The following is a 14,822-nucleotide window of genomic DNA, read 5'->3' as shown; positions in this document are numbered from 1 at the left end:
GACAGTCTGGAGTCCCATTCTTCTCTTGATTCCCTTATCCTCTTGAAGAAAAACAAGGTTTGAAAAAAACCATCTGACTCTTGCCTGGGAACTGCTCCTATGAGGGGACCCGCGAACCAGAGTTTTAGTCCTGTTCCTTGATCGATGACCGGGTTCAGTCTGGTACGTATGGCGTATGGCTCTGAGCAATTCATACCGGTGAAATGAGCTGTCAGCCAGTGTCTCCTTCCCTACGAACAGGAGCCTGCTGACCTCTGAAATGGATGTCTCACCAGAGGAACGAGAGAACAAGTGAACCACAGAATCTCTCCTCGCTCCTAGAGAGAGGAGCGGACGTACTGGAAGCCCTCATTCTCTGAAATATGCCTTACCATTCAAGCAAAGCTGTAATGCTGAGATGGGGCAGAGGGGACATTAGCTGCTGCTAATGCCACCTTCTCTCAAACGCCTCGTTTTCATAGACTCATAGGCAAACTCACAGACTAAGATTCATAGACTCATAAACAAAGAGTCAAAAAGCCTGAGGCTGAATTGCTTCAGTGTTTGCAGGTTAGTCTAAGCTGCAAAGGTTGAACCAATAAGCAAATGAGCAATCACTGGTTTATGTGCACTGAACTTCTGTTCTATTACAGATTTAAACCAGTTTCTGACCACTTTAAACTGGTTTATATGTAACTTCTGTCCCTAGCCATAGAGGGAAAAGAACTATTCAGTTCCCTCCAGTCTTCCTCCCAGGGTCATGCCCAATTTTGTTCTCTTGTGGAATGGCTAGTCCCAAATGACAGGACTTCCACCACTTTCCCTGTTAGATTCTTCTACGGCTAGGTAGAGCTCATGCCAGAAAGTGTTTGCAAAGTTGGTTCTGGACTCTCAATTCATCCAGCAATCCCCTGAGCAAGCTGCAACCTCTCTGTGTTGGTGGGTGAGGCTGTGGTTGAGAGGAGGAGACCTCCTAAGCAACCCCTTTGTTGTAGGTGGTTTTTCTCAGTTATTTATCCCGCCTCCTTCCTGAACAAGAGCCTTGCTGTAATTTCATATGACAAGCCTCCCTGGCAGCTGTAATACTGTTCTGTCCCCATACCTCCTGCTGCTAGGGCCGAGCAAAGCACAGCTCCTTACCCCACAGTCTAGCCCTTACTCAACCAGGAGCTGTGGCTATTACTTGCTTGTTACCGCCTAAATCAGTGGTGATGTGTAGGGGGTGCACATGCACCCCCTGAGAGCACCAGTGCACCCCCTGACCAGCTGTGTATGCTGCTTAGGCAACGGGCGGGGGGGAGGCAGGAGTGACAGTGCTCCCCTTGTGAGCGCCAGCCGGGGAGCAGTGCTCCTGGAAGCGGCTGCAGCAATCCATCGGTGAGACTGGCCATTTCCGCGCCCCCCCCCCTTGGTCAGCAAGATTGGTTGTGGGCCTCCCCCCAGTCACTGACTGGTCACTGGGGGGGGCATATGCCCCCTATGACCAAGGCGGCACCAGTTGCCCATGGCCTAAATGGTCCTAACTCTTGCTATTCAGGTGCCCAAGGAGAAATGGACCCGACTCAAAACCTGCATCTGAGCATCAAGAGTGTTTAGATTTTTTAACTTTGCATCACTGCCCAGTCTCTTTGTTTGAGACAGGGCATAAAACAGGGTGATTGCACTTCATCAACCATCTAGAAGCTACGTTATCTTCTGCCGGAGGTAGCCATTGGACAGGGCACCCTGCTCGCTGGCCTGTCCAAGGGGAAGGTCCTCTCCAGAAGGCCAGGCCTTCCAAAAAGACACTGCTCTGAGCAGTCTTTGGAAAAGAACTGCGTCTCCCCGATCCTCATGCCTCCACATGTCTCTGATTAGATTTATTTTCATTTTATTTCCGTATATGTACTTGGGTCACCTAGCAACCACTCAACCCAGCATATTTCTCTTAGTTTCCCACAGGGATTTGTATTCACTATGTGGGCGGTTCGGGTTTGGGGGCAGGGGGAGGCATTTCTTCACATTTACTAGCACGTTTGAGTCCGATGCAGCAGGGCGATAGTAGACTAATGGCCTACTTCCCCTCCCCCTTCCTCTGCCCTCTGTCTTAGGTGGGGGTCTGTGTCCCTTAGATGAGATGCAAAACCCAGGTCCTGATTGCTTGTGGTCATTATAGATCCCATGCCAATTTTCACTAAGGGTGTTAGCCCCCGAGGCCTGGCCAGAGCCCAGGCTGAGTAATTACATTCTGGCTTATCTGAAATTCCCTGTGCAGCTTCAATTAGGGAAGATATTCTCCTGTAAACTGCTGTGTAGTGTTGTTAGCATGGCCTGGCTTCCACATCCTGCTGCAGAGGTGATCAGTGTTTGGCTGTCTGTGTGTGTATGTATATGTGAGTGATTACTTCTAATTCCCTCTGAAGAGCCCAAAGCAATTTTTGACCAGCATGAATGTGAATTAGATCAGTGTTATTGTTCCCACTGCACAAGTGGGAAAACCGAAGCACAGGCCAGGTAACTTAAGGTCACCTAGTGAAACAGTGGCTGCACTGGTATAGAGTCCAGGGGTCCTGACATCCAGTCTGTTATTTCAAACCATCAGTAATATTTCTTCATGCAAATAGTAAGCAATGGTTACTACCCTCTCTAATACCACTAAGTAATAATTACTGAGCACATCTACACATTCATTAATGTGCAGTAGTTACTGTGCATTTAGTTTAGTACTTGCCTAATGAAGTACTAACTGAATGGGATTCTCTCAGTTAAGTTGGAGGGTACAGGACTAGACTGGTCTATGTTGAGTGGGCTGGCAGCTGGCTCAGAGGCTGACCCCAGCGAGTTGTAACTGATGGGATGGCCTCATCCTGGAGGGCCATCTTGAGTGGTGTCCCCCAGGGCCTGTGCTCTTTAACATCTTTATCAATGACTTGGATGAGGGAGTGGAAAGCAGAATGATTAAGTTTGCGGATGACACCAAGCTGTGGGGAAATGCGGAGACATCTGAGGACAGAGTAAGGATGATTTAGGGCCTCGAGGATAGGGCCTATGAGGGGAGACTCCGGGAATTGGGGTTTGTTCAGTATGAGTAAGAGAAGAATGAGAGGTGACTTGATAGCTGATTACAAGTATGTTGGGGCAAACACCAAGATCTAGGGGAGCAACTCTTCAGAAAGGCACCTCTTGGGAGGGCAAGGTCCAATGAGCACAAGCTAGTTGAGGGAAAATTTAAGCTGGACATAAGGAAAAACTTCTTTTCCATAAGGTTAACTTGAATCTGGAACATGTTCCCAGCAGATGTGGTGCAGTTGCCATCCCTGGAGGTGTTCAAGAAGAGGCTGCACGTGCACCTCGTTGAGCTCGTTTGAGCTCAACTACCTCCTGCTCATGGCAGGGGACCTGACTTGATTTTACAGGTCCCTTCCAGTCCTTCTGTTCTATGATTCTAAATGCACACTAACTACAGTTGCTGCACAGTAGCGCTAGTGCGTGGATTTTTGTGATGCTTACTATGCAGTAGCTTATTAGCACAGTTTTTACCTGGCAAGGTACTGTGCAGTGTTATTAGGCTACTGCACAGTAAGCTTCTTATGTAGATGCACCCACTGATGCTCACTTTTCATCAGTAGATCTCAAATAAATTCTTTACAAAGTAGGGTCAGTCCCATTATCCCCATTTTACAGAGAGGAAACTGAGGCACGAACCAGTGACATGCTCAAGATCACCCTGCAGGCTAGTGGCAAAGCTGGGCAGAGAACCCAGGTGTCTGAGGTTTCATTCCAGTGCTCTGTATATATATGTGTACAATTATGGGTAGGGCTATATCCTGCAGATTCAGTGTGTGCTCCCAGTACCCATTGCCTCTCTGTTCACCACTGCTTTCATGACTATGTACTAGGGACAAGACAGATAAGATTGAGGTGCCTCAGGCCATGTCTTCCAGCTCATGGGCAGGGATCAGGCCTGTCACAGGGGTGGCATTTGCAGAGGCCTGGCTGCACATGCCATGAGTGGCCTGTCAAGCCGTCTTTCATTGTGCAGAGAGATCAGTGCTCCCATTACCTATCATGGTCAGAGCACAGTTGCCATGGAGGGGGGAGGGACTGCCTGGCTATTGCAGGCAGAATAGTGTTTTACAAGACCTGAGTGGTATTTCTTGACAACACCACATGCTATATGATGCCACCTCGTGGCTTGCTCAACAGAGTTGTACATGCAGAAATTGCAGGGCAGCAGCCAACTGGAATGAGAGGAGCAGAGCCAGTCTGTTCCTGCAATGTTCAGCATCAGCTGCTTTATCTGCGATTCTGTTTTTAATGGCTTATTGACCAGAGTTGGCTCAGTCCGTTGGAAACAAAGCCCAGGAACAGTGATCTTACACAGGGCATTATTGCCTTATCACTGAGCAGAGGAGGAGCAAGACATGCCAAATCATTCATCCAAGGGACAAAAATACTTGAGGAATTTAAGCTGCCTGGCACATTGTTTCAGGCCCTGTTACTCTGGAATACACTTTAGGTTGCTCTGGGCCAGAATCCTACTTTCTGCTATGCTAGTTCATCTCCTCTTTTGGAGCCTGTAACGTGCAGCTCACAAGCAGGGCATTTCCTGACCTGCAGAGTGAATTCCACTGACTAACAGGAGCTTCCTGTAAAGCAAACGTGGCCCCTTGTTGTAGGGAAGCAAGTATTAGTTTCCAGGATTGTGTCTCACCCCACTGACACCAGGCTGGAGCAGACCATCATTAGCTCTTGAGGTTGGTATTCTGCAGCCAATTGCTAGTGCTTCAGAGGAAGGCAAAGATCACCCATATTGCATCCTGGCAGGGAGTGGGGTGTTGGGGTATGTGATATGCAGAGAGGTTACTTTCCATGCCCTGCCCTACCCCCAGCCCTTTCTTTACTTTTTTGGGGGTTCACTGATTCCTTGTCCTCTCTACAGTGTGTTTGTATCCACAGCTCAAGGCCTGCTCCCATGCTTAATAGAGTCAGCAGGAGTCATTACCACTGACTTTAGTGGACAACAGACCGGATCCTGACTGGGGACCCATCACTGTAGTAGTTACAGGAACATAACACTTAATTCCTTATGGGCTTTGTTCTCTCCATCCCTGAGTCCTGCTGATTAGACCTGGAAAAATATTTCATTTATTTGTTCTATCTATACTCCCTCCATTTTTGCTGCCTTTTAGTTAAGAAAGGAAGGGGAGAGATTTGCAATGAGATCTCAGGTTCTCTCCAGCTCAGTTGGTTCCCAACTGGTAAAAGGTCTTAAAAGACCATCCATAGGTGGCAGAGAAGCAAAGCTCACCCATTGCTGCCTCAGTCCCAAGTGGCTTCACTGTAACCTGGGGTTGGCAGAAGAAAAAATTATGGGAAGGGCTGGGCTTGTTTAGTCAACCTAACCCATTTGGTTCTTGCCTTTTCTACTGAGACAGGGCCAATCACCAGCCAAACTGTCAAGAGAGTTTTGCAGTGGAGATGCTTCTTGTCCTGAAAGGGGGTTCAGACAGGTCATCTCAAGGCAAACCCCTTCCTATTCTGGTGTCCCACTTCAGCCTCACATCCTCTCCTCTACTTAATTTCAAACATGCTCCATGTTGGAGGCATCAAATAACATTTTCTATTCATAGAGCTCCAAACATTCTTTCATTCACAATAATACTCTGTAGTGCAAGTGAGTACCACATCCACCTCCTGAAAAGCTTAACCATGACCAAATTATCCAGGTTGTAGAAGTATTGGTCTAGAAGAAAAGGCCATCAGGACTCATAGTAGAGATGATATCTTTTATTAGACCAACAAGGTTGCTGCAATTAAAGAAAAAATGTTTTTTGCAAAAATCTTGTTGGTCTAATAAAATATACCGTCTCTACTACAAGTCCTGATTGCCTTTAACCATGACCAAGAAACTTGTCCTACAGAAAGACAGTGGCCAAAGCTAGCAACAGCACCCAGGAATCTTTCCTCCTAGTCCCATTCTTTGAGCGTCAAACAAAACTCCCATTGCTATCTTTACACAAAATGTACATCTTTTAGCAAGTAACAAGTAGAGCATTTTCAACAAGCTTGATTGTTAGCTTGATTGTTAGTTCCAATGTTTTGACTTATTAGTACTTTTATTTGTGCCTTTGCTTGCTTTTAAGAATTTCTTTTTTTTAAAAAAAAAGATGGGGACAAGGGAAGGGAAATCTTGATATAGGCTTCATAAAATGTTTCCCCTTTTCTGAGATATGTCAGCAACGAGTGTGTTGGGGCTGCTGTGATTTGTCTCTTTTACGAGGTCTAAATTCACAGAAGAGAGAAAGAAGCTTCTTGATTTAAAAAGGAACAGAGGAATTGGACTCTAATGACCTTTGTGAGGCTCTTCCATCCATCATTGTCACCTTCCAGCACAGCTGTGGTTCCTTCACAGCTAGATTTGATAGCTGCTTAAACCATAATCAAAAGTGTTTTACATTCAGTGATTATTCTCTTAATGGCCATGTATGTTGAAGATTCTTGGCATAAGAGACAAATCTTGGCATCTTCATTGAGTGCCCCTTCTGCAGCACAGCTTTGGAGACCAATCCAATGCTAACAGACCTGTGTGGGCAGCTCAACTTTTAGGATGAGCAGCCCACCAGTGACAGACCATCAGGCATAACCCAGCAGGGCTGAGTGATTAGAATAACAACAGAGCCTGGCACTGAGTTCAGGACTAGCCCTATGATAACAAACTGCTCAGCCCAGACACACAATATACATGTTGGGGAGAAAAAATCCATGTTGGTGAAAGAGATGGATTGCTATCTCAAGTTTCCAAGAATTTCTTATAAACAATGAGAAGGAAACCTTATTTTTATAAATGATGACACATCCCTTGACCATGTTCCCTTCTAAATGGATGTATTAAATCATCTGACAAACACGATGGGGCTCAATCCTGGACACCCTTTCCAAAGCATGGCTGAGCAGCTGGAAGCGGGGGGGGGAGGGGGGGGGGGAGGGTGTCTTTTATTTTTGTTTTAGGGAACTGCCCCTTTAAGGGAAGCGTTGCAACCCCTGACTTCCAACCTCTTGTCTTTGTGTTCGAATCCCCCTGTGTATTACATCACCAGAAATGACCAAGCATAGAGGCAGGAAATGAGATCCAATCGAGTGACGTGATTTCTCCAGGGAAAGCAATCCAAGAAACAAGAAGGCATTGTTCTTTTCGCTCTCTTGGAAAAAAAATAATCCAAACTTCAGGGCCTTATCCAGCTCCAGTCGAAGCCAGTGTAAAGGCTCTCACTGACTCTAACAAGAACTGGATCCTGGCCTAGGACTCTGGAACTCAAAAACCCCATGTGAGGGGTGAGCCTGGTGAAGGTCCAGTAAGGACAGGGGTCCCAGATGGCCTGGCGTTCCCTTGAGCTACTCTGCTCTGGGACACAGGGCTGTGGATCTGAGGCAACAGATGGCTTAGAAAGTGTAATCCAAATGATAATGGCTGTCACATGACTGTGTGCTCTGAAATACACAACACAGAGAGGCTGGGGGCCCAGTTAGCTTTGGGGGGAGGGGAGAGAGTGACTCTGCTGGGGCATTGGCTGTAACACATGGGAGAAGTGGCAAAAAGTGCATTTGGGCAGCGTATTCAGCCCATGCCTCTAAATAATGGCCAGGAAGAAGTTTGCACATATGGCACATGGAGCGAAAACTGTACCATAAGGCACACAGGAGATGAACAAGGTCCTATGGAAAATCAGTAGCAGAGCAAAGAACTGGTACCCAGGCCTCCTGAACCCCAGATGGGTGGTCAGTCCTCTGGAAGACAATTGCCATGCTGTAGGATCTAAAACTGATAAATATCAACACATTGAGGTTGAAGGTGACCTGAAGAAGAATGCATTGTGTTTATAAGCTTGTCTATCAGAACTATCCAGTTGGTCTAATAAAAGGTATTGCCCACAAAAATCCTTGTCTCTTGCATATTTTCTGGACCAGCATGGCTACAACATCACTTCAATGCTACCAACCCATTAAGGATGATATTTGAGCCTCTTGGAGGAAGAACAGAGTAGTGAAGTGACTTTTGCAAAGAGTCATAAATGATACCAAGAACCCCATCTCTACCTGCTTCCCCCAACCATCTGGCCAGATGTGCTCCCTCATTCATACTAATGGGATCATGTCTGTCTCTTTCCACTGCCCTTCAGGGGCCCCGGGGAATAAAACTCTAGTTCCAACTGAGCTCTGTAATGGTTTTGGAAGCTGAATCAGCCTCCACCCATCCCCATATCATCCCATCACCCAGCAACTTTTGGTCCCTGTAAATCTCCTGCCTCTGTCTGCTTGTTCTGTGAGGCTTCATCATCCAGTAAAGGCTTTGCTCCTAAAGAGTAAGGGTCTCTGAGGAAAATGCACAAGAATAAGCATAAGCTAGTGCTAAGCCATAGCTAACTAATATGCAGTCTTAAAGAGAGGAGGAAAAACACCCCTTGGCAAAGCCTGAGAAACTAGAGATTATAGTTTACTTTTCCTAGCTTTGTAGTCCTGAAACAAGAGACCCTGATGGGACTGTACTGGAGAAACATAAAGGGCCAGGAGAAGATATAACAACAATCCAAGATGGAAAGAGACCCATATGTTGTATTCTTGCTGTGTTCATATGCCTTGTTGATTGTAATATCTGTACAACATGCAATGTGTTCTGATCCCTGAGTCAGGGCTGGAATAAATCAAAGGGACTAGAAGCTTATGCCTGGCCCCCAGTTCCTTGAGTCAAAAGCCTGAGGTTACAACCTCACCTTCCATGGAGAAAGGCATCTGTCTTGATGTAAAGAAAGGCATGCAAGTGTGAGCTGAGAGTAACTGAGGCTGCCTGAGTGTGCAGACAGCCTGAAATACAAGCTCTGAGGTGCAGGCTATTCTGCCCATTTCAACCTGCTGCCACCCAAGAGAAGGGTTGGGTCTCAGTGTGGGAACAAAGCCCAGATGCTTTCAATTCAGCCAAGCTCCAAGTATCTTTCCAGCGCTCTTCTGGGCATTTTCCCTGGCTGCTATGGAGGGTTGAAATCTGTTTGCTGCAATGAGTAGCCAACTGTAAACGCAGTTCTCCCAAAGGAGCCTTTCGCACATTCAGACAGAGCCTACTTGCTTTAAAATCTTTGGCTGTGTTGTAATGTCCCTGGGGGAGTGGTAGGAGCCCCAGACACATGGATTGCAGAAAGTGGAATGGACAAGGCACTGGAGACTGTCCTAGGTTGTGAGCCTTCATTAACTGACCACCTACAATATCTTCGCACTGCTAACTTTTTGGATTCAGACAGTTTGGTGGCACCACGGTTTCTTTAGTGTTCAGCTATGGATATAGCCATGACATAAGCCCTTTTCGAGGCTAATGTATGTCAGGCCATTTGCCTCTGTCTATACCCTTGCCAAATCTTAATCGCTCTCCTGTGTTATGGCAGCCAGCATCCTCTTCTCTAGCAATGTTCTTACCTCTGTTTCTAGCGCTGTAACAGTCATTTGTCTCTCAATAAGTTCCAGTGGGCACCTTATTCACCTGTGCTGATGGCTTCTGAGTTTTTCCAGAAGCCTGTCTCCAGATGCTTTTACTGCAGCTTGTTGTTACAGTATCCTGATGACTCTCCCTCCAGGTTCCTGATTTGGACTTTGGAATAACCCCAATTAAAGAATACTCCCAGGAAAAAAAAGCTTTCAAGTGGGACACTCTGCATACTGGGACTGGTCTTTGAGAGTTTAAGGCTTCCACTGTATTCACTAATCTTTTTTCCATTAACTTTAGCATGAATTGGACTGGACCATGCATAAGCATATGGTAAATACCTCTGCAGCGAAGAGGTGAATGATAAAATTTCTAGTAGTCTGAGACTGAGAATCTTGCTCTGACCCCTAAAGCTATAAGATAGAGTATAATAATATATCATTATGCTATATTTTATTACATATATTTTATATAGTTTCTATATTACTAAAAGTCCCTAGCATCTTGCTTTTACAGACCTCATTTTCTGTTGCTTTTCACTTTGACAAAAATATAATGGCTTGAGCTGAAATTTGGTATTTCTGGGGGGTTTTCCCCTTCACTTTGCTTTTTTTTTTAGATTGTAAAAATGACACACACAAACTATATGAAAGTTACTAGAATTGAAGTCACAACCCCCAGTTAGTTTATGTAGTTACGAGCGGGGTCATGAGGCCAACAGACATTTCTTTATAGAAGCAGGGCTTGCAACCAGAAGTGTGTTTTGGGGGCCTGGAAGTGAAGTCCGTAGTGGAAAAATCTGGGAACCACCAAGCTGTCTTCAGTGACAGTTATTTAGGTAGCAAAGTCAAGGCCTCAAGAAAATGAGGTAGGTACCTAGTCCAAAAAAAGAAAAGGGATAGAACAGAGGGCACATATAAATGAGTGTACACATGAAGGACTGTGCATTTGCTGTGGCACAAATAGCAGTGGCACATATTTGTGCCGCTGCTTTGTGCCCCAGGGCACATCCCACCATATGTGGCACATGCCAAATTGTCCTGGGTGGGGTAGGGAAGGTTGGGTTCAGTACCTTTGCTTGCCCCAGCAGCCTTACCTGGAGTCCTTGGAGCCTCTGAGGGCAGCAGCGTTGCCAATGCAGCTGCACAGAGCCTGGCTGGCAGCCATAGTATGGCCCCATTTCTGACGACACACACTACTGCTGCATGCACCACACTGCTCTTTTTTTTTTTTTTTTTTTTGCATACCTGTATCTCCCAGTGTCAACTTTTGGTGCAACGCTGCAAATTAGCAGTGCGGCAAACAGCTGCATGTGCACCTCATGAAGTTTGCAGCACCTCAACCAGCTTGAGGTGCCACAAACTGCACATGCGCGCTAGCCTGGACATGCCGAAAGGAGCCAAATTGAGGTTGTACAGGCAGTCTTAACCCTGGCACTTCCTAATGTTTGAAGGCTTCACTTTGGGCCTTGTTATATGTTCATTTTAGGTGGGTGTGCTGCTCAAGTTGAAGGTATGACTGCAAGCTGGCACTAAACCAATCAACACTTGTACAGCTCACAGTGTAATGTGTAGCAAGGCACTTAGCAAAATCCATAAAGCTATTTTAACATAGATGGTTTTGGGGGGTGAAACTAGGGGGCTTGGATTCTGTCTGTGTGCTTTGTCTATGTCTATATCGTCTTCTATTTATTTAGCTAGTTAACTAATTATAATGATGTATGTATGCGTGCGTGTGTGTGTGTGTACATATGTGTGTGTGTGTGTGTGTGTAATCATATTTGCATAAGTTAGTGCATAAGAAAAATGTCTCCTTCTATAGGACATTTCCTCCAACTCTCTCAAAGCACTTTATAAACACCAATTGTTTAACTCATAGCATTACCAGAAGTTAAAGGAATTCTGTATTCTCCAGCTGGAGACGATGAAAAGAGGCTAGATGCCTTGCTCACACAGTGGCAGACTTAGGTATAGCACCCAATAGCCCAAGTCCCTCTCCCCTGCTGTAATCATTAGACAGCCGTGTCTCCTTTAAAATGCTGTGATTGTAAGGCAGACACAGAAGAAGCAGTAAAAATCTCTCTTGTCCTTCCTTCCTCATTCCCTGCCCTGGAGCACTTTGGGAACACTGCAGTAGCACTGAAATGGAGACAGCTGGAAATAACCTAGATTTAAAAATAATTAAAATACCAGGGGTGTTTAACAGGCAAGAAAAGAGTTAGTGAAACCACATGAAAAGTGCAGCAATCCCAAAGAAGAGCCGAAGAATTCACAAGGAATGAGGGACCCTTGGGTAAAATCTTGGCCCCCAATGAAGTCAGTGGCAAAATGCCCTCAGCAAGGTAGGCCTGTCTTCAGTCAGGATCTGAGCATGATCCAAAGTTGACTGGAGTTTAGAGAGCTGATTCAAGGCTTCTGCTTGCCAAGTGCACAGGGCAGTCACTTGCTTGAAAGATTCCCATCTGCCCCATTTGACATCATCACAGCTCCCAGAATTAAGGTCTAGGTGAGCCTCTTCTCATCTCCAGCTTCCTTTGGGAGAGGTGTGGGTGATGCAGCAGGACGGACTTTGGCCTGGGAATCAGGTGATCAAAAGCTGCCATTGCGGAGACTTCATGCTACTTTTTGGCTGTGGATACAAAGAGGGCTCAGTGGCATGTTATCAAAGCTTCAAGTCTACCCCTTCACCACTGCTAGGTTAATTTACAGCTAACATATACTGGCAAATAAGAAGGGCCACCCAGCTATGGTGGTATCTCCCTACTTAGGTCATTGGTAACATGGAGGCTGGCACTAAGGTATATTGTACCATTGCTCATTTGGAAGGGGGCAGGAAAAATCCCTTGAACATCTGATGGCTAATACAGCCAATGAAATCTTTCATTTAATCAGTTCCAGGAGGAGAGATGGGGCAGCCAGCCTTTGAAAATGTAAGATTCGGATTTGCCAGCACAAGGGGAGGGAGCGGGGGAGGATTTTCCATCTTTAGCTGAAATTAAAAAAATATGGCAGTCGCTGAAGCAAACCTTCCCAAAGAGGTCAGGAGCGGCTGCCTCCAAGTCTGAGAATACTGCTGTGTCAGCCGCACGCATGAAGCAGCCCCCATTTGTCTTTAAGTGGACATCACAAGGCTTGACTCTGGCATTTTCCAGCTTTGCTGGAGCATTTCTCAGGCTGTCTCTCCATCTTTTACAGGCCTCCCTGACTTAGTGCCTGATCCAAACTATGTCCAAGCTTCCACCTACGTCCAGAGAGCTCACCTCTACTCTCTGCGCTGTGCTGCTGAAGAGAAGTGCCTTGCCAGGTAAAGAAATGTCTGATTCAGTGCCACCATTTATTGTTATTTCATCACAAGCTCTAGCTATCATTATTATTATTACTACTTCTGCTACTGCTACTACTACCGCTACCTTGGCTTCTAGGGTCAGGTGATTGGGTGAGAATTTATTTTTTAAATAAATGTTTCTAGCCCTCATGGTTACAGAGAAAAGCTTTCACCTGTAGACACTATAGACAATGAAACTTAACGACCAAAGATGATGATGATGATGTTCCTGGTTATTAAGAAATGCCATGATATTTAAACCAGTTTTTTGATTCTTGAGGGCCTGAGTCCTGATAGTTGAATACTGGCGGTTGATGATAGTGTTGTCTCCACCTTAGAAGTAATGACAGGCCAGCCTCCAAAAATCTGATTGAGTTTTGAAAGATCTTGGACCCAGAGAGCAGGTAGGTACTCTTGAGGATTGATTGGTGTTAGATAAGCACGATGAAGATCCTGCTATCATTCAGGCACTGTCTGAAACACTGCTGTTCCACTTCCAGTCCCAGCTGTGCTCTCAGAGGTGTGAGGAAATGGAGACAACAGAGGAAATGGACTCTTCACAAATAGGCAGGGAGCTACAAGACTATAAATGTGATTCCATTGTGTTGTTTTACAGTTTTCTTTTGCACATGCCTTGGTTTCAGAGTCAGTGGCACAGAGGTAAAAAACTTTTAAATGAAAGCTGCTGCTTTTGGGAGGGAAATGGGGTTTCATTGATGACAAAACAGTTTACAGAAAGAAACTGTCTTCCTCTTGCTCCCTATGTTTCACTGGAGTTTTGAAAGTAAGTTTTTTAAAAATTCAAAATGTCCTGAAATAGTCTCAGTTTTCCATCCATCTCCCAGTGTTACATGTATAGGGTGGGATTTTCAAAAGTACTTGCCTTGGACCTACTTCATGTCAAAGGGTCAGTGCTAAGCAGTTCTGAAAATCTTACGCTAGGTTCATAGGCAGAAAAGGTTCTTTGAGTAAATCCTATATCTTTTATTAGACCAACTCAAATAGTTGGACAATTTCTTCTCTGCAAGCTTTTGGATATAGATACTCTTTGTCAGGCTGAGGAAGTGTCTGCAGTTGGTTTGTGCTCTTCCTGAATGGTGCATGAAGACCTGGTTCTTGACCAGAACTTTGGACTAGCTAAAAAGCACATTGTTATTAGAGACCCCAACCCTATGCCCAAAGCATGCTGGAGAAGGGTTTTGGGTAGTTAGCCACTGCTGTGTGTATGCCAATGTAGTGTAGACACCATGGCAAAGTTCAGTAGCTGCTAAGCATGGGAGTTAGGGGCACAGCTTCTGAATCAGAACTTCCTCGAACTGAAATGCTGGAGGCTGCAAGCGAGAGAGGAACAGTGGGGAAAAAACCCTGGTCATACCCAGTTCACTCTCCCTTTCAGCATCCACTCTTTGCCACTGTGTGACATGGGAGACTGGGCAAGATGGACCTATGGTCTGACCCAGTAAATGGCAGTTCTTATGTTCTTGTGTGTCTCATTTGGGCATCTCAGGACTTGGACCTCATAATCTTAAATCACAAGAAGATGAGGGCTGATGATGGGTGTGCTTTGCCCCAAATTGTCTCTGGGGATTTTGCTAGTTCAAATAAACCAGAGACTTTTCCAGCTGTGTTCATACCCTTGTGTGCCCTCAGTATTGTGGCCTCTTATAATTATATTAGAGTCTTTTATTCTCGCTTTTATTCTCGTTCAACTACCTGAAGGGGGCTTCGAAAGAGGATGGAGCCAGGCTGTTCTCAGTGATGGCAGATGACAGAACAAGGAGCAATGGGCTCAAGTTGCTTAAGCCCAAGTTCTTGGAGTAAAGGCATTTCATAAGAATTGCATTCAAAAAGTGAAGGTTGTTTCTAATCCTGATATTTGTTGGAAGCTTAAATAACAGGGCACCAAATGGTTCAGAAGGGGACTGTGGTGGCAAAAAGCTTAAGTCATTTTGCTTCACTGCTAGGCTTGGGTGGAGTCTGTTAGGACTAATGGCTCAAAATTGGTAGGGAAATAAAAAGAATCCAACCTTTTTTGTTTTTAGCATCTCATGATGTTAGGAACAATCTC

At 45.5% G+C, this 14,822-nt stretch overlaps 1 protein-coding gene across 1 annotated transcript in view; it reads left to right on the top strand.

Moving 5' to 3' along the window:
- Positions 1 to 14,822, top strand: part of LOXL1 (lysyl oxidase like 1) — a 35,315-nt gene that overhangs the window by 10,282 nt on the left and 10,211 nt on the right. The window contains exon 2 of the mRNA XM_006269134.4: positions 12,625 to 12,733. Coding sequence (XP_006269196.3) covers positions 12,625 to 12,733 — 109 coding nt within the window. The remainder of the gene's footprint in view (positions 1 to 12,624; positions 12,734 to 14,822) is intronic.

Source organism: Alligator mississippiensis, chromosome 11 (genome assembly GCF_030867095.1).
Source record: "Alligator mississippiensis isolate rAllMis1 chromosome 11, rAllMis1, whole genome shotgun sequence".
NCBI lineage: Eukaryota > Metazoa > Chordata > Crocodylia > Alligatoridae > Alligator > Alligator mississippiensis.
The sequence above is the reverse complement of the archived record's forward strand: the minus strand, read 5'-3'. Positions and strand labels throughout refer to the sequence as shown.